Here is a 27053-nt window from a genome sequence, read left to right as displayed (position 1 = left end):
ATTCGTCAACCAATCGCGACAGGAAACAGCGGCCACGGTCAGTTAGTAGTTCACGAGGAACACCATGAGGAAGAATCACGTTTTCTAGAAGGAAGTCAGCAACGTCTGTGGCGCAGCTGGTCGATATGGCTCGGGTAATAGCGTACCAAGTAGCGTAATCGGTGGCGACGGCGATCCATTTGTTCCCCCAGGCGGAAACTGGAAAGGGGCCAAGGAGGTCAACGCCTATACGGGAAAACGGGTCAGTCGGTATGGGTATCGGCTGCATATGACCTGAAGGCAAAATTGTGGGCTTCTTCCGACGCTGACACAGTTCACATGCGGCAATGTACTGCTGGATAGAGCGGTAGAGCCCCGGCCAGTAGAAACGTCGGCGCAGGCTGTCGTATGTGCGAGAGACACCCAGATGTGGCCAGCTGTGGAAGCATCATGGAACTGTTCAAGGATGGTGGAACGCAGGTGTTGGGGAACGACGAGCAAAAGGTCTGTGCCATCTGGTCGCATGTTACGTCGGTATAGGGTGTTCTCGTGGAGCACACCCTATACCTCGTGGTTCTCATTCTCGTGTTCTCGTTCTCGTAGGGTGTTCTCGTGGAGGTGCGGTGGCTGTAGAGGTAGAGGCGTCTGTAGTCATTGTAGTGGTTCCGATCTGGCGGCCGCTGCGGAGATCCAGCTTGTGACAGGGGATCGAATAGATTCACCTCCACCAAGAGATGTTACGTGGAAGATCTACAGTCCGAAAGCTCTTCGCACAGCTAACGTTGATGAGGGCACCGATTTCACAACACTCAGTGTCGTCGTCTTCTCGGAGTCTGTTGCACTTCTTCATCCTCATCACGAACAGTGAATACAGCTAAGTAACAATATATATAGTTTAACGACAATAACAGCAGAAATATAAAAAAAAAATATTTTGTCGCTGGATAAATTAAGGAAAAAAAACCAGTGGTTCTGAACTCGATAATGATTCGTGTGTTTTGTCTGGGGAGATAAATGTAGTCGAATGCTTTTTCAAGCGTCTTTCATACCCTGAGTCGCTTTGGGACACTGAACTCCACAAACCAAACCTTTTTCAAGCCTAGCCTTTAGAATATTATATTCGGCTTAAACAAAACTAAGATGGTTTATTTTGGTTGAAGAAAGCCTGGTATGAGAATACAACCTTGGCTACCCGAACAAATTTCTATGTTGCAGCGTCTTTTTTTTTCTTGTGCACAAAGTGACGGTCACGCCAGGAAAATAATTTTGCAGGGGGTATATCTGTTAAACCGATTATAGCGCGAAATCACGGAAAGCAGCAGTTTCGGCTGTTTATATGGTGCCATATGAAAGCCTCCGCGTCAAATTGCGGAGGTTCAACTGTGACCTTCACGATCAGCTCCAGTGCAATGAGGCGCTTGATCGCGGAGGCCACGATTTTAACCCTACTTGTGGCGCCGTCTGGCAGCCGCCACGTCAAATGGCGTATTTTTAACCCTACTTAGACCTGGTTATGACGAGCGCGAGCGCCAACCACGGTGGCTCAGTAATTCAGCGTTTCGACGACTGAACCCGAATATCCAGATTCGAATCCCACCTTTTAATCTTCTCCAATAGTTCTTTTTTTCTGTGCGAAAGCCACGGTACAGAAAAGCAAGAATGGTCGGACGAGATTCTTGGTTGGTGGTGTTGAGCGCCTGAGTGCTTTCGGATAAAATTCAATCTTCCAATTTGGCCGAACAAACTTAACAACATTCAAATTGCACTACACGTACGGTGCCGCCAGCCGGGTTCCATCTGAGAGAAAGCGCCTTTCACGTGACTTTCCTAATCGGCGGGGCGTTCAAGAGAGGATTACAACTTCGACCCGCTATGTAGCGATTGCTGTCCATTCTAAGAACAGCTATCTGCACTTGTGTCATTTGTGTGTTCTCTATTTTATGGCGCAACAAGATAAGGCGTTCGAGCCACGTGAAGACGCCTCGGCCGAAGATAACCATTGTGTTTCCAGTGGCTGCTGTTTCCAGTGGCTGAGCTGTATAGGAAATTGAGTATTTGGAGCAGGCCTGCAAATTGTCGTGCTTCGCGTCTCCAGAGTTGCACGGTCAAACCATGAGGGCCAGAATCGAAGATGGCATCGTCTATTCGCCTTATCCCGACGTCGAAACGGTTGACTGCTGTTTCTACGAGGCACTCAAGAAGGCTGCGCTCGCTAATCCAGAGAAAGTTGTTCTGGTGAGTACCTGCTGGGCAAGAGCTACGGGACTCATTGGTATACGTTCTTAAGAAATCGTCCCTACTTGTCCGCCCTATCCGTAGACGACTCGCAAGAGCCTAAAAAAGTTGCATGTTGCCTAGTTATTTGAATATACTGTTTTTCGACGTATGGCAGCCAATGAATCAAACGCCGTCTTGACTTAGACGTTGCGAAGCTCTGTTTACAAATACAGGAACAGGAGCAAGCAAGATATATTTAGCTTTTCGTTATCTTTCGCCCTATTTATACGTAGTGCGAACAATAAAGGCGTGGAATACGTTAAGTAGCGCCAAAATGCGTTAAGTTAGGGCCATATTAAATACAGTAGAGGAAACATTATTTTCTTTATTTTAAATGCTGTGAAAGACTTGGTTTCAGCTTTGGACTCGCCAGCAAAGGTAGGCGGTGGCTCGCCGTCAACCTACTCGCTCACTGAAAATTGTGAAGATGCAAAAAGGCTTGTCGTTATATTCCATACTTATCGCTCCTTTTAAAGCTTATGCAGGGACACTAACAAAAAGCAAACATTTAGGCTTTCAATGTCGCTGGAAAGAAGCACAGAGAGCAAGTACAACGCACCAGCTAAAATAAAAGAATGCGTTCCTGTATGAGAGCAAATAAATCCGCCGTAATATTCGCGAGGTGAAACTTCCCTTCCGCTCACAGGCACGCGCGTTTAGACGAAGCGGCGGTGTCTCTTTCAAAGTGGCCACGTTCATTCATTCACAAACTTGCGTCATTCCGTGCGAAACATCCCATGTCCCAAAAGCGACCATCACTAGTTATTTTCAAAAAGAAAAAAGGTCGTATCGGAGATTGTGTGAAGTGCTTCATAAAAGTATTCACGCTAGGAAAATGTTTTGCCCACGCAAGCGCTCTTCGAATTTTTCGTGAAGCAAAAGTTGATTGAAGGAAAGGTTTTAAATTAAGTGTGAGATGAGATGCAATCACAAATATTATTTTATAAGGTATCGCTTGCGTTGTTCCTTCGTGTGACTGCGTGGTTTTCTTGGTTTAGTAAAAGCGCAAAAGATGCGGCGCGTTCGGAAATCTTTTACGTCAACTTCGGCTCTCTATCAGCCTATACAACTTTGTTTTTTCATGTTTTTGCTTGTTACTCTAGGTCATGTCAAAAATAATTTAAACTGACTAAATGCACTTTTTAAAGACAAGTTCCAATCTCCACTAAAAGCGACATTTTCCTAATTCAGGCGTGAATTACGGATAACGGCCCCCAGATGAAATTTGTTGAGAGGGCTAAATCTACACATCGGTATTTTTTAGCTTTTAATCTTTCCCTACCGTGGGCAAAATGGCCGTTTTCTGTAGGTTTCAGTAGATTTTTTTCTGTAAAAACTATCATGTCTAAAATTTTATACAATAAACGAAAAGAAAGCTAAATAGATTCACTTTTGAACTTTAAATATGAAGTTGTGGGATGTAACCCTTACAAAAATGAGTTTTGAAACTCTGTTGTTGGACTATTGAGCGCCTTTTGAATGTATTGAATTTCGATAGACATTCAACCCCAGCTGAGTGCAATCTTTACAGGGTCAACATAATTTTCATTGTGTTCTACCCAATAGACTTTTTGTGCTATTTTTTCTATATGCTTTTTGTTGTCAGTTTTCAACATTCACGAAGAATCAGCGTATACTGTTCATGCTGACCCATGTTTTTAAGTAGTTTTAGGCACAAATGATAAGAACATGATGTAACAATTTCGTTATGCATTTTTGATCGCACTTGTAATCAACTATTGGCCACATTCTGCAAAGGGAAATATAAGACCAGCGTGCAGTTGCGTGCTCGCTTATGTTATATAAAAGTGAATATTAACGGTGCACACTTAGCTCAAACTTCGCAACAACATAGTGAAAATATGCCCTAAGAACTTCATGATGGCAAAGGCTCCACTAATATTGCAAATACATCGTTGAATGTCAATCAAAATCCGCAATGGATCAGCTTTTGTGTGTCACAGAAGGTAACATTAGGGGTAGGACATATTTTATATTTATCATAAAACAGGTTCAGTGAGTCATCATACCAACAAACAGGATCCTAGATTGAACCTACTACGTAGGGCAGGACAGAGCTTTTTTAAACCAGTTGCAAAGTTCACTATATGCTTCAGGGTCAGACATTCTGCTCATGCCTAGGTGTTTTTGACCGTAGCTTATTGCCGCAAAATGAGGTGGAGTCTGTATTGGAATCCTCCACCGCTCTATGTCTTTGGAGGGTTTTACTGTTATTTTTTTCTTTTCTTTCCTTTCTTAAAGTGGATACCATGCTAAAATGAAGTCACTTTAAACATTGAGGGGTTCTAATAATCACCGATTGATCCCACGGATACTATAGAGTTAACACGCATAGCAAAAACATTCGCGTATGAAAAAAAAAGAAGAAAAAAACAAGATTGCATGCGTCTTCTATCGGCGACTTTTCTTTTCAAAGAAGCATTCGGCCGCCGCCTTGCTCCTGTCCGCATCCCACTTCTCCCGTGCCCCGCGAACGGCGCCAGCATGTCCGGAGAGGTCGAGGGTCGCTTCCTGTCGGCGGGGGGGGGGGGGGGGGGGGGGGGAAGGGGGAGGAAGGAGGGGTTGCTCCCGCTTGGTCTCCGCTCTCTGCCTTCTCCGTGGTTTGTTTTCACAGAGATGACCTTGGCTTCAGCAATCGCGCAGCGGGGGTGGCGGCTTTTCACCGAACTGTTCTTCTGCGCCCCGTTTTCTTTGCACGCAGACGCGGGTACGCTGAGTGCGGCGATGTGCCAGTTCAGTTGGCGTTTTCCCGCCACCGTGGTCGCATCTTGCACTGTGAGTGAAGTACCGTATGTAGGTTTTTCGCTGGTGATTATCACGAAGATCGTTTTGTTCAAATTGGAGCGCGAACGTACGCATTTGAGTCTTCGGAGGACTCCGCTCTTGGGCGGCAGCTTCTGCGCAAGGAGGACGTGTTTAAGAAGTTCAACAGTCGCAGGCGTTTTGGATTCTAGGCGAAAAGCCGGCGCGGGCGGAGGGAGCGTCTGCACTTTGGTGAGTGTTTTACTTTTTCCTATTCGTGTTTGTGCCAGTCTTGTACAGTGTGTGCTACAAGGTGAAGCCCGCATGTAAATATTTCTAGCAGACAAACCAGCCTCGTCGGAAAAAAAAAGGAGGGGGGGGGGGGGGGGGAGGGAGAGAACGAGGCTTGTCTCTACGCGGACGCTGGGGCCGATGGAACGCCAGCTGGAATGGCGACATTTTTTTTCTTTTTTTTTTAACCGGTGACCGTTTTTGACGGATTGTTCGGCACAGTGCTGTACTCTTTCGATACGCTACTCGCGCTGAGACGGACACATTATCGAGATCATAATATGCCTCTGTCACACACTGTGGATTATTGAATTTGTGCAGCTCCGTCATTTTTGCAGTGTTTGTTTTTGTTTCCACTCATTTTAGTGCCTATAGTTGGTAATTTTGCTTCAAGTTTTCTGGGTAGTAATGCTTGTGACCTGCGTTTTGCTATTTATATTCACAATGGGATCTTTGACGGCAGCATATATTGTTTATCAGGCAGAAATGAACGGTGTGGTAGTGCTGCCGGGCTGTGGAGGCGGCGGTCGATGCCGTCTAAGCAGTGAAAGACAGTGAGAACTCATTTTAGACAAGAAATTTCTTGAGCTATGATGTGGAGCAGCGCACAAATGCCTTTGCTCTATTTTTAAGTTAGTATATACCGCAACTTAATTATGATTTATATTGTTTATTTCAGCATCACATGCGAGGAGTTCCCGGACGTATCAGCGTTTTACGCAAAGAACAGCCTGGCGTCATACCTTGCACATGAATTGAAATAAAGCAAATAAACAACCCAGCTCATGTTACGGGTTCACCAAAGATGCATATTTTTTCTTTCTCATTAACGCGCATTTTTTATTCTGTGTTCCCTTTCCGCTGCGGATTAACAGAAAATGCTGCGTGATCAACGGTTAGCCAGGAGCAGGCACGAGGTGGTTTACATTAATGCAAAAGTAGCACAGCACATATCCTTGCTGCGGTCAGTCAACACATTCTATGTTCTGCTCGACCAATCAACAATTTAGTCAGTTCAGTGTAGGTTAATGAGTGAGTAAGTATAATGGGGCTTAAAAGATCAAGATCTGTTTTGCTCTTTTATGCCTCACTACGCTTATCATTAACCAGCACTGATCAGACAGGATTGTTGATTGGTCGGGCAGAACATAGAATGTGGTGACTTATCGCAGCTAGGAGATGTACTGTACTACTTTTGCATTAATGAAAATCACCCCGTGTCTGCTCCTGGCAAACCGATGGTCGTGTACTATTTTCTGTTGTTCAGGAGTGGAAAGGTAGCAGAAAATCAAAAAGCGTCACTTGCAGAGTTTCTGAAGCATTTGAGCCTGAAATCAACAGAATTTCAGTTGCGCGAATTCCAAAAGCGCTCTTAAGAAACACATGGGCCACTATTTCATAAGCGCTCAACAAGAGGTCAACACTGCATCATCCAAGATGTTGCCGATTATCGACAGACTTTCAACAGCGTGTATTGACGCAACACTTTTGAATTTCTATAGAAACCCTACATGCATTTTTGTAAGGGAACACACAATATAATTTCCCAAAAACCAGATTATATAAAAATTGAACAAAACTTGATGAAATGCGCTTGTAAATGAAACAACAAAACTTTAAAAAAAATTCCGAGATATGCAAAATGCAGAGCATTAAATTGGCCACTCCCTGTGAAAAAATAAAAGTGCAGTATTGAATAGTGTTCTTGATGCATAATGAGCTATCAGCGAGGGCCGTTGCAGAGCGCCATGAAGAAACGGATGCCCGGTTCCCTCCTTGGGCAAAACGCCACTTCCTGCTTTGCAGGAGGCAAGATATCGTTCCCAAATGATGTTGACACCCTGGGAATGAGATAAATGGCATCAATAATAAAATCAAAACATCCAGAGCGGTCCCAGACGCATGCAAAACAGGCCAACAAAGTGTGGCCGCCGATGTTCTGGGCCGGTTTCCATCGTCATCGGGGTCGGAACTAAATTCTAACAATAAGGCAGCATCTTCAGAGTCACTGCTGCTTGGGCCATCGATAAAATTGGTCGTACACAGTGCGGAATCTGAGATTTTCGACTTTTCGAAGCGCGCGCCGTCGTTGTGGATGCCGCCATTCTAGCATGCGACTCCGACGCTTCCGCGTGCTCGGAGCGCGTTCCAAAAATAGCCACCTCGCGGGAAGAAATGTAAACCGCCGGTGTTCCGGGCTGGTTTCCGTAGTCAGCGGGGTCGGAACTGAATTCTGAATGTAATTGGCAGCATCTTCAGTCATTTCTGCTTGGGTCATCGACAAAATCGATCGTAGATAGTGCGTAGTTGTAAGATTTGCGACGTTTCGAAGCGTGCGTCGTCGACGTGTGTGCCGCCATTCTCGCATGCGACTGAAACGCTGCCGCGTGTTCGGAGCGTGCTCAAAAATTGCCGCTTCGCGGGAACAATGTACACAGCATCAATAGCGAAACTTAGTTATCAGACTATGACTAGATATTATAGCGTGTCTGTGAGCGACGCGGAAGGGTTCAAAATCGCCGAGCAAAGTCACCGTTAGCGGGCTAACGATGCTCAATGGGCGCGGTCGGGAATGAGTTATTCCAAAATTCTATACAGATATGATTTATGTAAAAGAAAAAAGTGTCCATACCCAGTCGAAGAAACTAGAGAACCGTGTCAAAAGTGCGACTAAATATTCTGTACTTATGTAAAGTTTTTAGTTGTATAAGCACCCCTTGCATTGTCTGCAAAAATATTTTAAAGGGCAAATCCGATAACAGTTTCCTTCCTTATGCCTCCCATCAAAACGTTTGTCTTCATATTCTTTCATATTGGCCGCATAAATGCATAAACGCATATTGGCGCTAAGGCATAAAGGCGCTGCGAGCCCCGCTGTGGTGGTGCAATTGTTAGGGCGCTCGACCTATGTGCCCAAGGATGCGGGATCGAATCAAGGCCGCGGTGGCCGATTTTCGATGGAGGCGAAGAGTAAGACGCCCGTTTGCTGTGCGATGTCACTGCACGTTAAAGAACCCCAAGGCCTCTACCACGGCATCTCTCATAGTCTGAGTCGCTTTGGGACGTTAAACCCTACAAACCAAACCATTGGCGCTAGCGAGCCGGATAGCACCGTTTCCTTATCTATACTGTGATAGTCTCGCTCAAGAACTTTTTGATTATTTCGTGTAGGAAAATGTTTCGAGGACAATTAGGCTCCGCCTACAAAGGCACGGAGCGACAGCATTATTGGGCTCCCGTCTGGGGCTCCCCTTACGGATTCTTGTTCGCTTACATGTCTTTGCTACTCGTTTAACTCCTATGTTTAGGCGAAAGCCTTATTAGGCTCATGACTCGCCAGCGTGTTCGGTCGCGCTTCAGTCACACTATAGTTGTCAAACTGATGGCGTTCGTCAGCGGTGCAGATAGGCTCATGAGTAAGGATCTTTCTGCAGAAAGTGTCTCGCTCAACCTGTCAATCAAATGACGGCGAGGTTCTGTTTGAGCTTTCAGAAAAAATTATCGTACACCGGAAATCGAACTCCTGCCCCTCCGATCACTAGCCGAACGTGTTAGCAGACTGAGCCACGCCGGGCACATGAGAAACATATCTCTGCTCTCCTTGAGTAGCGTCATGCCAAACGCTGTTGTCATGGAGACCGCCGCCGCTGATGTCATGGTGCATCCTAGCAACAACGTGACGTCATGGAAAAGAGCTGTGGCGCGATGGAAAGAAAAACCTAGAAAGTTCGTGCGCGTCGTATCCTCTTCAGGCGCTTCCGGCTTGTGTCAAAATGTCACGCCGATATGAGAGCGCCGCGCAATAGGACTGACGCCGTACCACCAATCCCACACTTGAATTAGCACTGCAACGAACGCGCGCCGAGGAACGCCAAGCGCGTCTTTCCGTGCGTGCGTCCGTCCGCAGAAAGTGTCCCACACACGAATAAACCTCTAATGTTAAGCTTTGTCAAATCATTTCATCAGCCGGATTATACCCCATTCAGGGCGAAGGACTATCTCATGTTCCTCCATTAACCCGGTCGAATAATTTAACAGGCGTCAAATAGTTATTAAGCAGTCATACACAGCTCAGTAGTGGTCGCGCAAACCTAGTGGTTTGAAAATGCTTCGGTGTTCAGGATGATGATCACAGTGCCACCTGTTGCCAACCTATTTCTACAAACTTGGCCCTGGTCCTGTTTGGCCACAGATGCCTTTGGACCATTGCAATTAACCATTAGCCGCACTAGGTGCAGCGAAAAATTTGATACAAGAACATTATTTGACCCCATTTGTTTCTTTAAACGCTGCATTTTTTTCTAGCATCCGTTGTGCCCCCCCCCCCCCCTTCCCCTGCTGCTATCCTTCCCATGAACTGCTCATGAAGAACTTCTCCCGTTTCATAAGTTGTCCGGTTTGTAAATTACCAGCAATCATTAAGCGATAGTTTTCCAAGACTTGCTACTCGGTTCATGCCTCTGACGCAGATAGAAGACGCCGACGTCCTCACCCTGAGTGAGTTCTATGCCCGAGTGCGACGCTACGCGGCTGGCTTCCAGAAGCTGGGATTGCGGCCTGGTCACCGCGTGTGCGTCCACATCGGCAACAGAGTCGACAACTTCGTCGCCATGTGGGGCTGCGTCGTGGCCGGCGCGAGCATCGTCCTTGCAAAGCCGTCTCTCACCGCACGTACGTTTTGGATGTCTTCAACATTTTATAGTCTAGTGTCGAGAATTGGATATGTAAAGTTTGTGCGCTGTGATGTACTCAGTCATACAAGGAACGTGTGTGTCAAATTTCAATGTAAACATGTTCTCAGTAGCTAGCTTTCTCCGACCGAAATGCTTGGCACATTCTTGACCTACGGCTTTGCAATAAAAAAGCCCCCGCTTATATGTGAGGTTTCCAGCCAGCGTTCAATTTCTCGTCTCGCGTTTACTGGCATGTGCATGGAAAATAGGCAGGCAGACACGCATCCCGTTATATTTTCTTCTCTTAAAACCAGCAAGCTCCTGAAAAACAGAATCCCGCTTGTGTTGAGTGACTACAGGAAATCTGAGTAAGTGCATAGTGCAAACGAATGAGGACTTGTAGGCGGCCCACAATACCGGGTATAGTACTCCCCTTGGAACCTGCTGAGGCCCTAAAGCGACCAGACGACAAACGACTTGGGTGTTCGTTTTTTTTGTTGTCGTTTTTTTGCTTTTTGTTGCGCTGGCGCATGCCCCATTTGTCCATGTAATGTGCTCCATGCTGAGGCCCGCACTAGCTGCATCGTAGTATCTTCAGCATGGAATTGATTGTACCTGTGGTCTTCTCTATCAAGCAATAAAGCTGAAATACTGCAAAAATTATTACAAGGCGGGGATCCAGCGTAGGCTGTCCCACGGACGGCGTGTCTTTCATTCTTCGATTTTTTTTCCCTCCGTGAGTCAGCAATAGGGACCGTAGTTCACTGCAGACGCTACGAAACAGTAGCTACGCTCTCTCACTTCCCACTTCCGGTTTCTACCGTTTCTCGTATACATCTTCATGCTCTCAATAACGCATGACATGTAAGAAATTCCCCCCCCCCCCCCCCGCTCTTTCCTTTCATTATCTAAGCTCACCCACTTTGCTATGTTCTTCACACTATCCTCCCATTTCCTGGAGGTCCTGATGAAGATGTGTTAGCCAACGCCCTCTGTCTTGGGGGAACAAGCCGCCATGTTTCCCGCCTTCGCGTACCTCCCTTGCCAAGGTTATTTGAAAGCATGCTATGATGTCCACTGCTGTCACGTCAATTACGCCCCTGATAATTTGGTCAGACTATGACCGCCGATCCCGAAGTGGACTCTAAGTCAAGAAGTATTCCCCTAAGATCGACCCTTGGTTACCTTTGACCGCATTAGGGACGTTAGTTCTCGTTTTGCACGTCTCATGGTATTCACGTTGCCGGTTTGAAGCCCTGTCGTCATCGCAGAACTGATGGGCTCACCCTGCCGGCTTTTTCTGCCTTGCGGGAAAGTGTTATGGCCGGCACACTGACGGCAGAGCAGACATCGTAGACGCAGCGTCATCCATGCATGCAGTAGGCGGCCCTAGCTGATCAGGTGCACTGTTTTGAAATCATTAAGAACTTGTATTTAACAATATGCACTCTATCGCAGCTCAGTGCCGAAAACTGGTCTCGAAAAACGTGCTTTCAAATCCATGCTTTCCTAAACGTTGAGGGATAGCACCATCTGTCAGCTTCCAGTAGCGAATTGTGCCCTATAGTGATAGCGTTGCCTTCTTATCGCTTCAAGATCTAAATCGTATCCCACGCTCGCGTACTCTTACTCTAACGGCCGCTGCAAATCGATGAGATATATATACAACGTCAACATTAATTAAAAAATGAAACGTGATGGCGCTTAGATATCTGGAGCTTAAGCATAAATGGACTTCCACGAAAATGAAGTAATTATGTATCGGCTTCCCGCTGGTTTCCTGCTCTGGTACACAGAAGTCCATTCGTCTTTCAGGGTGAATCTGTTTCTATATCATGTTTCTACCTAACCGTTCAAAAATTATTCTATGACTAGCCATTACGTTGTTAGGCTAACAAAAGCAGCTGGTGCACTCAAACTTGTACCACGTTTACGAGATATTTTCCCAGAACCGCAAATGTTGAAGCTGCCTCTAAGACACTGGGTAAATTCGATTATCAGCCCCGGACTTTCCGGGACTACTTGCTGACAGCTGTCTGGCGTCCGAATTTCCTCAGGCCGCCCAGAAGCACCGCCCACCAGTAAAGCTACCGGGCCTGTGGCTCTTTTAAGTTAGACTCCGAGCTCCTTCCGAGTACTTTTCTTGTTCCTGCGTACGATATCGTACGCTAAACAATGACACAATCTCTGTAAGCAGTTGTAAGACGCCTGAATCTTGCGTCTTCGCTTTCTTGTCTTGAATTTTTCTAGACACGGAAGCATCCAGAGTCCCGATCACGGATTGCTTTTTCGTGCTGGCCAAAAGTTCTTCACCTGTTTCGCGATCTCTTCAGCGCGCAGTTTCTGAAAGCGTCGAAAGTAAACTGCTTTGAGCTGGAGCAGTTAACGCTTGTTGCAAATGCTTTTGCAAACGATTTCTTCTGCTTTCGAGCGCAGCGAGCTAGGGCTTCGGAAAAACTTTGTGAGCAGCGACGGCAAGAAAACCCTGCCAAACTGAAGTCTGCAGAATGCTTCGCATTCAGGCATGTCACGCTCCGTTGGTGAAAAGCACCGATGTTGATTCGCGCCTGTGTTTTATCTTTAGTATTACACGTACGCCAAAAGTTAAACCTGCACGCGGCGTCATTGAGAAAGAACTGAGTCGTGGTGACTGATGTTTGGCATCGTCTGCTAAGACCGGATGAGAGCAAATTTTGGAGGAAGCTTGCAGGTCACGTGACCATCGCGCTACTTCATATCAGAGCGGAAGCAGAGACCTGTCAGCAAGTATAGTCCGAGTCTGGAAAATCGAATGTACTCACTGGCTTTTTAAACCTTCAAGCATTGAGCCGAAATCCTGCTATCAGCGTATGGGGGTTAGGATGGCCTTTCCTTCTCTATCACTGCCTCCTCTGTTCTGTTTACTAGATATTGTTTTAAACTGGGGTCTCAGTCACTGAGAAAAAAACACCTGCGAGAGCAATCGCTTACCGCTACTCGGAACCTAACCATCACATGGAAGGCGAGCGAAGATGACGTTTGATGAATTCTGGTATTAGTGGGAAGTTTTAGCTTTGTCTTGGATACCTAATAGAGAAGTATTGCTATGATTTTGATGTGGCCATCAAATCGGGAACCTACAGTTCAAGCGCCGTAAGGGACTCATTTTTGCGCCTTTGTATGGTTGCTGCGTTTTTACTTTTTTTAGTCGTGATCAGCTGAACGACACTTTGCTCTTAGTGCACTTTGTACCTGTACCTAATAAATTAAAATTGCATAGCTCAGCAAAATTAATTGCATCATCCTTACCAAGCGCTATCCAGTAGTGAGAAGATATTAGGGAGCCGTCGTATGTATTTCCCATTTACGCATTTCATGACAATGTTTCCAATGAAAGTCGTAAATTTGCTATTCTGAATGTAAAAGAAAAAAAAAGTTCCTCTATGTTGGCGAATTCTATGCTTTGGTTTTTACTCGCTTTGATAAAGAGCGCTCAGTTTCTCAGGTCGCAGTTCTGGTTTGATTTGTGGAATTTAACGTTCCAAAGCGATTCAGGCTATTAGAGACGCCATAGCGAAATGCTCTGGAAATTTCGACCACCTGGAGTTCTTTAACGTGCGCTGACATCGCACAGCACACGGGCGCCTTACTTGCACAAAAGTGACCACCGTGGCCGGGATTCCGCATCCTTCGGCACAATAGTCGAGCACTCTAACCAGCACACGGGCGCCTTACTTGCACAAAAGTGGCCGCCGTGGCCGGGATTCCGCATCCTTCGGCACAATAGCCGAGCACTCTAACCGCAGCACCACACCGGCGGGGTAGATCGCAGTTCTTTGCGAGCTAGTGTCAGGTTGAAGCGAAGCCTCATAATGTGAATCTGGTTTTGCACAAAGTGAAATGATAACTCCTACCGCAAGTGTTTCGCACCAATGGTAAGCGGTAGCTGTGTAAAGGTATACTGAAAGCGTACAAGATTTATGTAGGTACAACTTGCGCAGTATAGGCAAGAATGTTGTGTCGCCGCACGCGCACGTTGGCCATTTATTTTTATTTTGTTCGCTGCAGGAACCTTCAATCAGTGTCAGTGCTGGATATTCTGTTGCATAATAGGGGACTAGGACCATCATGCGTCAAATATAGCGTGTCAAATGCGCAGGAGAGCTGCGCTACCAGATCACCGACAGTGACAGCACGCACCTTTTAGTAGAACCAGCCCTGGTCGAAAAGGCTGCGCAGGCATCTGCTGATTTGCCACGGCAGGTGAGAGTGCGAAGAGCGCCGTCTAGCAAAATCGCCGAAGTTCGAAACTCTTGCCGTTTAAAATTAAGCATCATGCCCATAGCGCGTAGATGTGACCAACTTGAAGGGACACCTAAAGTGCCTTCAGGTTTTACGCGGGTTTCTCAGAGGCAAGTTCAGAAATGTTATTTTCATCGCTCAAACGTCCCAGACCATTTCTTCATCCTCTGTGTAAGGGGCACCAACGTTGTGTTTCTAACTATACGGACCCTTTAAGGGCCCGGCTCTGAACACAGAGAACTGAAATCTTATTGGGATACCGTATTATTACCAGTATTAACAGCTTTCACACTCTTCACATTACAAGTACGTGGCTTTTTGTTGTTACACATAGCAAACGGTGGTAATATTATATTTCCCTCATTTAGCCTCTTAGCCTCCAAAATAATTCAGCATAAATTATGATGGCGTCTATCAACCACTTCACGCATCCCACTGCATTGTGGTTGATTGACAAGGCAGTTATTAAACACGTGAAGCCACACAGGACTTCTAGACCTGGTAAAATTTTGAAGTAACAAAAATTAGTGGCATATACAAAAGGTTGCATGATGTTCTCTTCAACTTTTTTTTTTTTTTTTGAAATGTAACCGATTTACTAAGCTTATAAGAGCATTGGCCGGACATTCACTCTGTTTAGAGATGCCAAAGCATTTTAATATTTTTAATTCCATTACGTCAGTTGGACTTCTAGAACAGTGTCGTTAACACTTTCTCGCTTTTCTTTTCTTTTTTTTTTTACGTTAGGGCCGTTTCACAGTGGGCTCCATCCCCGCAGAAGGTTTCGTGTTGACGGGACCATTTTCCACCATCGATGAAGCCACCTTTGAAGAGACGTCCGTGCAGGACCCACGAGACTGCGTCCTGGCTATCGTCTATACATCAGGATCCACGGGATTAACCAAGGGTGTCGAGCTGACCCACCACAGCTTCTTAGCAAACATCGGAATGTCGAGGTACTTTCGAAGACTCATTTTTGCCACAGTTATGCTCGATAGATGATTTCATATGCCCTCTTCTTCAGTGTAAAATGAGGCACTGCATCTCCTTAGGCTGTAATCTGCTGCCAAATTCTTTTCTGTTAAGTAATCCCAAAAAAATGATACGCTCTGTTGTTTCACTTCATAAAAACGTGTGCGCGGTCATTGGTCATGATCGTAAATAATTGCTTGCTTTTCGCAGTAATGAGTTCATCTCTATTTTTGAAATCCTCATCTGTAATCACGACAGAGTTCGCTGAGAGTTGCTAGACGCCGATTTTGTATCTTTTTTCTTTGAAGCTATACTGATTGAAGCCTTAATCAGACGTGTTTACTATACTACCTGAAAACTTCTTGCGGAGCATACAAACAAAGCTGCAGTAGTACATGTGGTGCTTTACAAAATATGCGGGTTTCATTTCCCAAAGCATCCTTTACTTTAAAGCGCGGCGCGGTCTGCAGTGCCTGGTCAAGTCATAATGACCAACTCTGCCAACTTTCTAAGAGAGCCTTGTAGATTTGGCCGTGTATAAAGGGTTTTTCAAATGTGGTAATATCAGAGCAAGGAGGAAATAGCGCAGAACAATCGCCCTAATTGAGTTGTACATCACAGCAGTTCGGTGGCACATGTTTAAAAGACGCCCTGTGGAAATAGGCAATTGATATGTGATTCTAAAGGAGAAAAGAGGGCGGGCGCGAGGGGGGGGGGGAGGAGTGGAGGTCGAAGAAGCGGTACCTAAAGATAATGCAGAAACGAGGTTTGAAGGATGCTGCATAGAAAATTCTTTGCAGTAATTTGTTTACATATTGTTAGAAACTACTTGGTGATTACGAGAGTGACATGGTGACATGGTGCAACAAGCCGAAAGCCTGAGCTCGGTAAGCGATTTCGTCTCTGTTACGAACGGCCCAGGCATTCAGGATTAAATCCCGGCCTCAGCGGCCGCTTTCCTGTAGAGGCGAGAATTTAGGCGCCCAAGTTCTGTGCGATGTCAGTGTACGTTAAAGAACCCCAGGTGGTCGAAATTTCCGGAGCCCTCTACTTAGGTGTCTCTCATAGCCTGAGTCGCTTTGGAACGTTAAACCCTCTGAACCAAACCTTTGTTACGAACGTTGCTCGCAGACGCCGGGGTTAGCACGCGTTTGCCGCGTAACAGTTTGTCTTGGTGACCCTGGCCCGAAACAGTCTCGACAATTAATACAGCGTTTCATTACAGTTGTTTGCTCCTCCTGACTCCCGTGCCTGATAGCCGGGCTCCTACGTCCGTCTTCGTTTTCGTGCGTCTGCGTCCTTCTCCCCACTGCCAATCCTTGGGTGACGTGTCGGTCTGCACAAACCTGAGCGAGTTGCACGTTTTTCCCTCCAGAGGCAGGCACGGCACTCACTGCAGCTTTTGGTGGCGCGGACAGAGAGGCGAGAAAGCATCTTCCCTAAAAAGCGCCAGTCACAGGATCACTCGCTCAAGTAGGTGCGGCAAGGAGCGAGTGGTTACGCATCGGTGTTGAGCAAGCAAAAAGATTGGTCATTTTCTAGGTATCTGGCCTTTATATATTGTGGGAGCGTACGGAATTGAATATGGGGGTCGCATAATTGTTTCTCCGGGACATCGCGCTAAGAGCTACGGCTATAAAGTCGCCAATTAGAACTAGTTACGTCGAGACTTCAGCTTCCTTTAGGCTCACAATCAAGGAGGGTTGGTTAGTATCGTGCTTCTTGTAGTGGTCACCCGAAGGATAATTATGGGCTGGTTGACGTTTCCTGATGTAGGTGGTCCTTTCCTTGGGATGACTCTGACGTCGTGCTTCTGCCTACACCTATCACACACGGTAGCGGCCTCCTGACCGTCACTATGAACGTGTTTCTGGGCATAACCAGCGTCATAGTTCCGCCCAGTCAGAGCCTGTCGGATGTCTCCAAGGTGATAAACGAACACAAGGTAACCGAACACTGCCTCATTTGTAATACCTTCTCAGTTCTATTCAGTAGCGTAGAGAGTATACACTAGCATTGTTCAAGAGCCAAGCAGGCGACAGATTATGTTCCGCTTTGAATATAAAACCTCGCTCAAAGCGCTCGTCGACCTTGACCGGCGAACAGGACATAATCGGGACCCATATTCAGTGTTTAACAACATATGTATATGTATGTATATGTTCGAAATAAAGCCCGCGGAATACAAACAGGCACATGACTAGCGGATTCCCGCGCCAGGATTGTGGTGCTCTCAATCGTACATTAAGTAAACGAACTCAGCTTCAGCCGTAGCTCGTCAGCCCCGTTACAGCGTCAGTCCGATGTGTCTGCGATGGCTTCTTCACAGCTGCGTCAGCCAATCGGCGCACGTGACGCTACATGCTGCAGCAAGCGCGGCGAGCTGGATATGTATAACAGAAATATCATTAAAATATATTAGAAAAAATGGATACAGTTCAAGCAATATTCAGGAACGAATATATTAAACCAAGTGTACGTACTGTCTTTTTACCTTCGTTAGATCGATAACTTTCTTTAAAAAGAAACAAAAGAAACTATTTTCTATCAGAGTATCCTCGGTTGATGAGCGTAAACTATTGTTGTGAAGTGTATGCCACAATGTCAAATTATCTTCACTAGGCCCCTAACGACGCATATATGGAGAAAAAAATATGAAAGTATATATTTAATTTCGTTTCAATGCCAAAATTATTTCGGTCAAACTATAATGAACACATCAGCTTCAATATGAAAACCTCGTTCAGGGCTATCACATGATTTTTTTTTTTTTTAAATCAAGCCACTGATTGGTGCTTTCATTTTTTAAAATCAATTTACTATCCGACCAGAGGAGACTTGGTCAGATCTGATTTCTGCATCACTTTTCGAGATTTCCGAGATATTCAAGGATTGAAATCTATAGAGGCTGTAGGTAATGCATGTGAATAGTTTTTGCGCTAGCATTCAAACTGATGGCGTAATCGACGATTAAACCTCGAGCTTCTCCTCACAGCACTCAGTATGCAGAAAAGCTTGATAATGACGTCGCGGATGGTAACATTTATTATTAATCCTTGCCTTCGCTCACTTCTAGCAGTGCCTTTTCTGATGCTGCCAAACAACGTCTCCAAGGCATTGCTTTTTTTACTTTTCAAACCAAGCGTTTCCATGCAGGAAATGTACTGGTACCGTCAATGACGTCATCATGCACCCCCCCCCCCCCCCCCACATAGCTGTGCGGTGCAGAGAAGCCTGATAACGATCGCGGTTGTAATCGCTAATTGCGCCACTGATTAAAATGCTATCGCCAAGATATTTCGTATGCTTAAACTGCAAGCTATAAACATTCGACCCCTCGAAACTCATCGAAATCTAAAACCGGTACAGTTTCCCTTTAAATATAAACTGGCGTGCTGCTCGGATGGATTAAAATATTCTGTAGTTCTCGCGCGAATAGCAGATGAAGGATGTCAAGAGGGAAGGGGCTCGCTGGGCTGATACCTGCCACCATACATAGGGTAGCTGGGTGCGACTCCATCCAAAAGAGGCTGGTTTTTATATTTACCAGCCCTTTACCTAAACGAAGAATAATCTGATATGATTCGGTCGTCCGGTTCTAAGGTGCGTTTACTCACACAAATTTCTAGATCGGCATCGGCTGTAAGGGACACCACAGTGAACAGCTCCGAATATTTGGGCTACATGTATTTCTTTGGCGTGCACTGACATCGCACAGAACACGAGCGCCTTGTTTTTCGCCTCCATCGAAAAGTGACCGCCGCGGCAGAGATTTCACCTCGCGTCCATGGGTTCAGCAGTCGAGCGTCGTAATCACTGAGCCAACGCGGCGGGTCATACTAATATTTACTTTTCTCCTGTTTTGTGCTATAAGCCGGCCCGTTAAAATGTGGTTTCCATGAATCGTTCCTTTTTTTTTTTTTCATGACAGCTCCCTGTGTCTTTTATAGCCAGCGTCCTGTTCATGGCAGCATAAGGTTCGAGATACGCGAAAATGAAGATGCACAAAAGAAAACACACACACGCGTCACGTGCTCTTTCTGTGTAGCGTTCTCTCATTCTGAACACTGCCCCACCAAGGCAGAAATGCGATTCGCTAACCATTAATCGGTCGCAGGTGACGGCGGCTGTACTGCTGCCCTGGCACCTGCACACTCTGATGGACGAAATGCGGCGCACTGGCCAGCGGCTGCGGGGGCTCAGACGGGTGGCAACCGGGGGCCATCCGCTCTCTCAAAGGCAGTACGACGAGATGCGCGCGACTTTCAGCGGGGATCTTCAATGCCTGGCAAATGTGTACGCCATGACCGAGGCCACTGCGCTGTTGTGCTCGCCGTCGCGAGAGCATGCGATCGGTGTTGACATGGGCTTCCCTGCTCCCTCAACGCAACTCAAGGTGATGTATATTTTGGTTGCTGAAATATAAGGTTCCGGTTGATTTCAGCGTTAAATATACATTTTCGAACACTTCCGAGCTCGTCGCTCAAGTGAGTCCGAGATGAACCTGAGGTATATTGAGCGTATGGTATTCTGATGTTACACGAGGTAGGCTTCCCATTAGCGTATATAGGCGATGGTAGATGACGTTTAATAAATGTTTGCGGGCCTAACGCGAGCGCCTGCCCACGTCAGTTCCCGCTACTTCTTTCTCGTTTGTAACACTAACCGGGGCCACCGAGCGATCGTCCCAATCGGTGGACGAAGAAGTCGAAGTTGATCAGACTTATGGTATGACGATGACCGTGGGTGGATGGGAAGGAAGGCAGCGGCTTGCCGCCATGATGAACGATGAAGCATGGCTCGGGGAGCTCTCGCTGCACAGGTCACCAAGATTTGACGATCGAGTCCCAGGCACGCGTCAATTACGGCACGGGCAGAGCCGATCGTCGAGTATGTCGTTGTATCGGGTCACCGGGTTCGTCTTGTCGGCGTCTTGGGTCGGTCGGATCTTTTAGCCGGGTTTTTTATTCGCTGTCTTGTGATGTGTCTTCACGTATTGGTGACGACTCTGGTCAGGAGGTCCTCACGTCGGGCTACTTGTCGTTATACGTGTCTTGTGGGCAGGGGTGGGAAATGATAAAGGAGGGGGGGGGGGAGGGGAGGGGATGACGAGGTCCGGTTGAATCGGGTAGGCTGGGGAACAGCCAGCAGATGCGTCCCGGGAACCCGTTGCCAGATGACGGAGGCAGTAGGCGCCGAAGCTCTGGGTCAGGATGAGGTGAGATGGACGTACCCCGCACGCTCTGCCAAATGTTACGAGGCGGCAAGCCGATGAAGAAAGGAAACAAAATATGACCGATGGCTATGATAGATAACGTTTAATGAATGTTCGTGGGCCTAGCGCGAGCACGCCTGCCCACGCCAGTTCCCGCTACTTCTTCGTCCGTAACACCATATGTGTAGTGCGCATCGCGATCAACACAAGCGGTATAGACTAATGCACAGCCTAAGCTGAGCGGCTGATTTGATGAGCCACCACTGACTGCAGGGTCAGCTATGCAGGCACTAGGTAGAATGATATCTTTCTGCCAAGTCTGCCCTGTCTGCAATATTCTCGGGTGGCACGTTTGCAAATTTACCGCGAGAGCACCTTGACGCAAAATAAGTTTGGGACTGCCAACTGTGCATGTCCTCTGTCAGGCTTGCGATATTTGAGCCCTACTGTAAAGGGGTTCGGGAGCATCCACGATTGGCCACAGGGCAGGCTTCATAACATTGTTCCTTTGGAGACTGCAGTTGCTACACTTCATATATAACGAGTACTTTCTGGTCAGCATTTTATCCACTGAAAATTCGAAATGTTAATGTAATGCTAATTTTACTTCAATTTAATTCTTTTTGCTCTGCATCATCTACTCGAGCTTCGTTCTCACTACCACTATACTCGGCCACTTCTCGCCGTGTATTACAGGGGACGAAATAAATCCAAGAATGTTGGTACATCAGCATCAGTGGCCGCATTCGGCATGGGGAATTTTACTTCCTTATCCGTTTATTCCGCCATCGTCGTTCGCTTTCTCTAAACTACTGATGTTGGCCTCGACGATCAGTCATGTCTGAAGACCCACTCGTCAAATTGAAATTGAAGCACAGGCGACATGCCTGAACCGCTAAGCACAAGTTGTACGTGCCCGAAGAAGCTGGGTTATGACAGATACTGGTCGGATCAGCCACGCAGTGAAAGCGCATCTTTTAGAAGAGGCAGACGGAAGCCAGCTGGCTCACTGTCGAAAGCGCTAGCCATGCGAAATGCGATCTCAACCTCTGTCTGCGGCAAGGCAGGGCTACGGAATCGGGTGCCGAGCTCTAGTGTTTGAAGTGCAGGACCACGACGTTGGCAATGCGCCCATGGGACGGTATCGAGATGACATTGGATCGTTATACAGCGACTGCCAAACTGACGCGACCTAATGAGCATTTGCCATCTCTTCAGATTGTGGACAGGGCGACGGGCACGAGGCTTGGTCCCAATCAGACGGGCGAGATCCGCTTTCGTGCTCCGACGGTGATGAAAAGCTACTACAAGCGGCCAAAGGAGACGGCTGACTTCTTCGACGAAGAAGGCTGGTGCAAGTCAGGTGCGTGCTAGCGCTATTCCAATAAGAACATGCAGTGAGCGTTTCAGTGCCATTCACAAAAATATATAAAAGGTTCCCTTGTAAAAAACGACGTTGCTGTGGTGGCATTGCAAAACGACTATCTCGCTTGATACAGATAATGTAGAAGCAGAATCACCGTCTTCTCTTTAAGTAAAAGAGAAAAGTATCATGTTCTCTTTAAGATATAGTGGAGTAAGGCGACACTTTTTTCCGTCAGATTTATTTTGTTGCTTTGCTGATATGTTATGCCGGATTTTAAACTTCCGAAGCGAGTCAGCTATGAGGAGGGCTCCGGAATAATTTTGACCACTTATTTTCAAAGCTCTTTGAGCTTTGCCTGCATTGAAGCACTACCATCGCGACCGCGTTCCAGCCCGGGTGGTCCAGCTCAGTAGTGCCTAACCACTGGGCCATCATAGCGAGTAATTCTTTACATGAAACGTGCGCATAATCAAAACGTTGGCTCTGAGGAAAGGGCGCACTGTAACAAGGGCAAATCCCACGCCTGAATGGAAGACATAGCTTAGCTATCGTTTATTAATGTTCCTGGACTCCAGCATTTTCTGCGAGCAAGAGCTGCGAGAAAAACACTCACTGTAGTTACTGCAGTCTCATGACATGTCTCATCCAGTTAGACAGACATCCCAATTTCTCACTTAGATTGTGTCTATGGTAAAGTGTTCTTTGCTTACAAAAAAAAAAAAAACTTTCATTTTGTACGTTTTGTCCTTATCTTTATAATGGTAGTCTATTTTTATTTTATTTAGTCTTTCACAAAATTCTGCTGTGAATTGTCAGCATATTTATCGCACTCTGCCACATGTGTTTTGAAGCGACCTTCTTATCATCCTTGTTTTGTCAGGTGACGCTGGGTACTACGACGAAGATGGGCGATTCTACTTCGTTCAGCGCTTCAAGGAGATGATCAAGTGCATGGACAACCAGGTGGTGCCGGCTGAGCTCGAGCATACCTTGTTGCGGGAGCACTCGCGAGACGTGGTCGACATTTGCGTTGTCGGAATCGCGAACCCCAAGTACGGAGAGGCTCCCGCCGCCGCCGTCGTGCTGCGCAACCAGCTCTCGCAGGAAGAGCGTGCCGATCTATCCAGGAGGATCAAGGCCACTGTCGCTGGTAGGTGGCGCACAACGCAGGATCACCCCTGCTCCCCGGGGAAGAGGAAAATTTCGGGAATTGTCTCAACTCTACAAATTGTACTGTTTATGCGACCTCGTGACATGCAAAAAAAAAAAAAAACATGTAAAGACTGAATATACCGTTTCCACTTACGGATCGTTGGTGCATGCATGCCCGCCATAAAGGTACCATATTTTGCTTTATTTGTGACTTTAACGTAGACCTGTGTTGTTACTCGTTGTCGTTAAGTTTGCAGATAGCGTAGGCTGAACAGCGGCGAGCACTTCTTCGCAGGGTGCGCTCGGCGCCCTCATTGCGGCTGGAGCCGAATCATTCTTTCCTGTCATTACCCGCGGGGGGCGGTAAATGGTAGGTATAGTCGGGACTTAACGCGCAGCCAGGCAGTCCTATATCCTTTTAATTTCCTCATTACTCTTTTACTGCCGCACAACTGGCATTGTTTTGTGGTTTGTTGGTTTCACCGCGTTGGACGAGCTATCATGCGAGCGAGGTGTTCTGCCCAGTTACATCAGTTGTCTGTTTGCTTTAAGCAGCTGAACGCAATGTAAAACCTTGTCAATAGGCAGCCCCAAGGTGTTTTGCTTCTGTGCAAAACACGGAAGCAGCGGTCTGAAAATTCGGTGGTTCTGCTTCCCGATCTATAGTGTTCTTTTAACCATGTATGTGACCACATTGTACCGCGCCTCTCTTCCCGGTCTCTTTAAACAGATTCCCCTTTAAACAGATTCGACGGTGTCACACACAGCCCTATAATATGCGATTTCCAATGTAATCACCGATAGAGACGCCAGTCGCTCGACTTAAAGCAGCTTTGAAGCTATAGTTCGAGGCACTTCGTGCGCGATCGTACCTCATTTGGTAGGTAAAGTTGCAAGCATATTTACTCAACCACGGACTCCACGTAGCACAAACCATCGTATGCACTTCCGAGTATGCCTCCCCATACTCCTCTTGAAGACTACAAGCAATTCCTAAAGAAGATTCGTTGATTTCTGCCAGCCTAATCATTTGCAACACCGCAGGAGAGAACGATAAAACGTGTGAGCAACTCACGATATAGTAATGTTTTCTTTTAGCATTTCATGTGAAAATGCCCCGCTGCGGTGGCTCAGTGGTTAGAAAAGCCCGGGTCGATTTCGACTTTGGTGGTCGCCCTTGGATGGAGCCCAAACGCAAGGTGTACTGTGCGTATACAGTTGAAAAAATCCGAGGCGGTAAAAACTATCCCGAGCCGTCCACTCGGAGTCTCTGATAGTCTCTGATAGGCAGACCAGATCAATGCTAATCTTATAGGCTGACTCGCTTCTGGAGATGAAATCAAAAATGGGTCCCTGCGTAGTGCTATTTATTTGGCAGATTGCGTCTTCTGCTCATGTGATGTCGATTGTTCTTGTTGCTGTCCTAACCGCAGTAGGGCACTGAAGAAAGTCAGACCATTGAAATATTTCAAAATACGCTGAAATATTTCATTTTGTTTTTTGTTTATAGTTGCTCGCCATGCTATATGAACGGTGTAATCATCAAGCTTCAGGCTTCGTCGGCAATTGGTAAACACGTTGGAACACCCGTGAATAACCGGCGCTTCAACTCACAACTACTACAGTTCGCAAAACATACATGGTTTGCTTAGGGGCTATTTCCCGAAAAAATTATTGTTGCTCCATCCGCAATAGCAATGTTCGAAACACAACTGCATATTACGCTGATTTAGTAACCTTGACAGACCACATTTTAACAATAGCACCGTAGTTTACACTCACTTCTGCTACTCACCGACACGATCGATGTGGAAATCTTTTCATATCGTCTGAAATGAATGAAAGCCATCTGAATGCGCTTGTGTGCAGACCTCGTGAGGAAATAATGCGGTGGGGAAGGGGAGCTATTGTTAACCTTCCCTGAATGTGTGACCATTATATATTTCTTTTTTTTTTTCCTTCTTTTCTTTTTTTTTTTTTTCAGAGAACTTCGCTGTGCACAAGCAGCTCTACGGTGGCGTCTTCTTCGTGGACTCGTTACCGAAAACGGAATCCGGAAAGACGAACCGTACCGCAGTGCTTCAGAAATGTACAACGTAGCGCTGTGTTAAAATATATACAGCATACGTATTTCTCGCTATAATGGCGTTTGTGGGTACCCTAATCAGCGCTGGAAGAATAAATTTCGTGCATGGTGTTTTGCAGTAAATTACGGCAGATGCATAGAGGAGACAACTAATAATGCAATGGGAGATTTTACTAAACCGAAACAGAAGGCACTGACGAACTGACGCGCTTTACTGCGCAATGAAGAGTAATGCATGCACTGTTATGAAAGCGCTCCGTCAGGCAACACGAATTAGCTGTGTATACGGTCTGTTACATGATGACAATGAAATCAAATTATATCAACGTAGACTGTGGAGGAAGCTGAGAAAAATATGAGGAAAATATGAGAAAAGAATTGGAACACGGCATTCATGCATAGTGAAAATGTACTACGCTTGTCTCAGTGGACTGCCGCTAACTCGTGTGTGCGCCGTAACCGAATTACTTATCACAAGGCCATGATGCGTGAAAGTATATCAGTGGCAGATCACATCAACACAGCGCATATCACAGTTACGGAAAAACGCAGTGACGTAACGGAACAAACTATCGATGATTATGGTTGATACTTTCTTCCACGTCATGTTTGCCGTTATGCAGGCAATTGCTTCGAACTCTGACTTTCCCTGAAAAGGCCCCGGGTTGTACTCAGGCATTGAAGACTTGCGCGAGGCAGTCAAGTGATGAATAATATAAAGGTAGATGATCGCCGTGGCCACTGTCCGATAATGGAGATTTAGAATAGGCTGACCCTATCGGTTAGCGTGATAGGATCATAGCGGGGCGTGAGTGAGCCTGTCGAGAATGAAAGCCGCACCTATCGCCCTTTCTGCACAACATTTTCCACATGCGCATTCGCATCCCCCTATTCTCATATCCTCCGAACCAATAGGGTCCGCCTATTCTATCTCCATCAGCGGGCTTGGGTAAAGAATCTCTAGTTCACGCCTTAGAGATCTCTCGGCACTGTATTTAGGACACTCACAAAAAAACATATATAATACTGTTTCCTCACGTTTGAACACGTCCACTAAAGAGGAGTGGTTTGTGAAGGCAACGGCAAGCCACATGCGACATAGCGAAGGTAGTTCACGTCTTGCTAGGACGTGGAATCAAGGAATTGCAGACGTTGGTTCGTGACCTGACCACGATTTCACTAAACAATTATATCTCCCGCGGCTGTATTCGAAGACTACTTGATGCGTCTGCTCTTGAAAACAGGACACATGCATACACACTGACCCGTATGATGGTCAGATCGCGGAGCCGCCGCCTCGTAGTATTTGACCCTGATGCCGCTGTGTTCAGGCAGCCATATATTGATAATACAGTACCCTTGACTGATGGTTTATTAATATAGCTGACAGATTTCTGCATAGTAGCTCCCACGAGCTGCGACGAAGAGCTTTTTGTAAGCACTACCACTACCAGACTACTTGCTAACAAGACTCGGCTTCCGCTTTGATAGGAAGTAGCGTTAGGGTTACACGACCTTGCAAGCTCCCTCCATCGTTTGCTGAAAAGCAAATGCTTCCATCTTCTAGTGCGGCGGCTATTTGGGGCAATCTCAATGAATATCAAGACTGCCGCCTATAGCGTATACCGCCCGTCTCACTTCACAATGCAGTTGTAAGCGGGAGAAGGACTTCGAGGGGCTTGCCTCCTCAGGACCGCAGATTTCTTTTTCGTTGTGGTATGAGGAGGGGGAAGAGCGATCTCTCGAAGAAAGCTCAAAAAGTCCTTGATTGTGCAGAAGGTGCACTGATTCTCTTTAATATTGCAGGTGCATCGCTCAAGCAAAGATCAATAAGTGCGATCAGTAGTCTGTCTGTATACAGCGCAATGGGAATGGTCTTGCGGATGATCGCCTATATACACCATGGAACGACCCACTCAGCACTGCCACACCGGCGTAGCACTGGTTCCTAATCTGCAGCAGCGACAGGCTTCGTTTAACAAGTTCACTTTTGAGAAA

General features: G+C 46.5%; 1 protein-coding gene across 2 annotated transcripts; it reads left to right on the top strand.

The window, feature by feature from the left end:
- Positions 1-1836: 1836 nt before the first annotated feature.
- LOC146201907 (luciferin 4-monooxygenase-like) lies at positions 1837-25589 on the top strand. Of its 2 annotated transcripts, XM_084583604.1 has the most exons (9): positions 1837-2214; positions 9780-9981; positions 14122-14225; positions 15012-15220; positions 17013-17181; positions 19354-19632; positions 21670-21814; positions 22698-22967; positions 24954-25588. In XM_084583604.1, exons 1-9 carry the CDS (start codon positions 2092-2094, stop codon positions 25067-25069), a joined length of 1617 nt encoding a protein of 538 aa, XP_084439730.1. In that variant the 5' UTR covers positions 1837-2091; the 3' UTR covers positions 25070-25588. The 2 variants fall into 2 exon arrangements, with proteins under 2 accessions (XP_084439730.1, XP_084439735.1); XM_084583609.1 differs by lacking the exon at positions 14122-14225 and having other exon boundaries at positions 24954-25589.
- The last annotated feature ends 1464 nt before the right edge of the window (positions 25590-27053 follow it).

The sequence above is a fragment of the Amblyomma maculatum genome, chromosome 1 (genome assembly GCF_055883805.1).
Source record: "Amblyomma maculatum isolate TAMU_Amacu chromosome 1, ASM5588380v1, whole genome shotgun sequence".
Taxonomy (NCBI): Eukaryota; Metazoa; Arthropoda; class Arachnida; order Ixodida; family Ixodidae; genus Amblyomma; species Amblyomma maculatum.
This window is presented reverse-complemented; position numbering and strand designations above follow the sequence as displayed.

What these genes read in the sequence shown, in the direction of transcription:
- LOC146201907 (XM_084583604.1), top strand. Translation starts at nt 2,092, where the DNA reads ATGAGGGCCAGAATCGAAGATGGCATCGTCTATTCGCCTTATCCCGAC. An exon ending in AAAGCCGTCTCTCACCGCAC is followed by an intron (nt 9,982 to 14,121) that starts GTACGTTTTGGA and finishes TCAAATGCGCAG; the next exon opens with GAGAGCTGCGCTACCAGATC. An exon ending in AGGTGATAAACGAACACAAG is followed by an intron (nt 17,182 to 19,353) that starts GTAACCGAACAC and finishes AATCGGTCGCAG; the next exon opens with GTGACGGCGGCTGTACTGCT.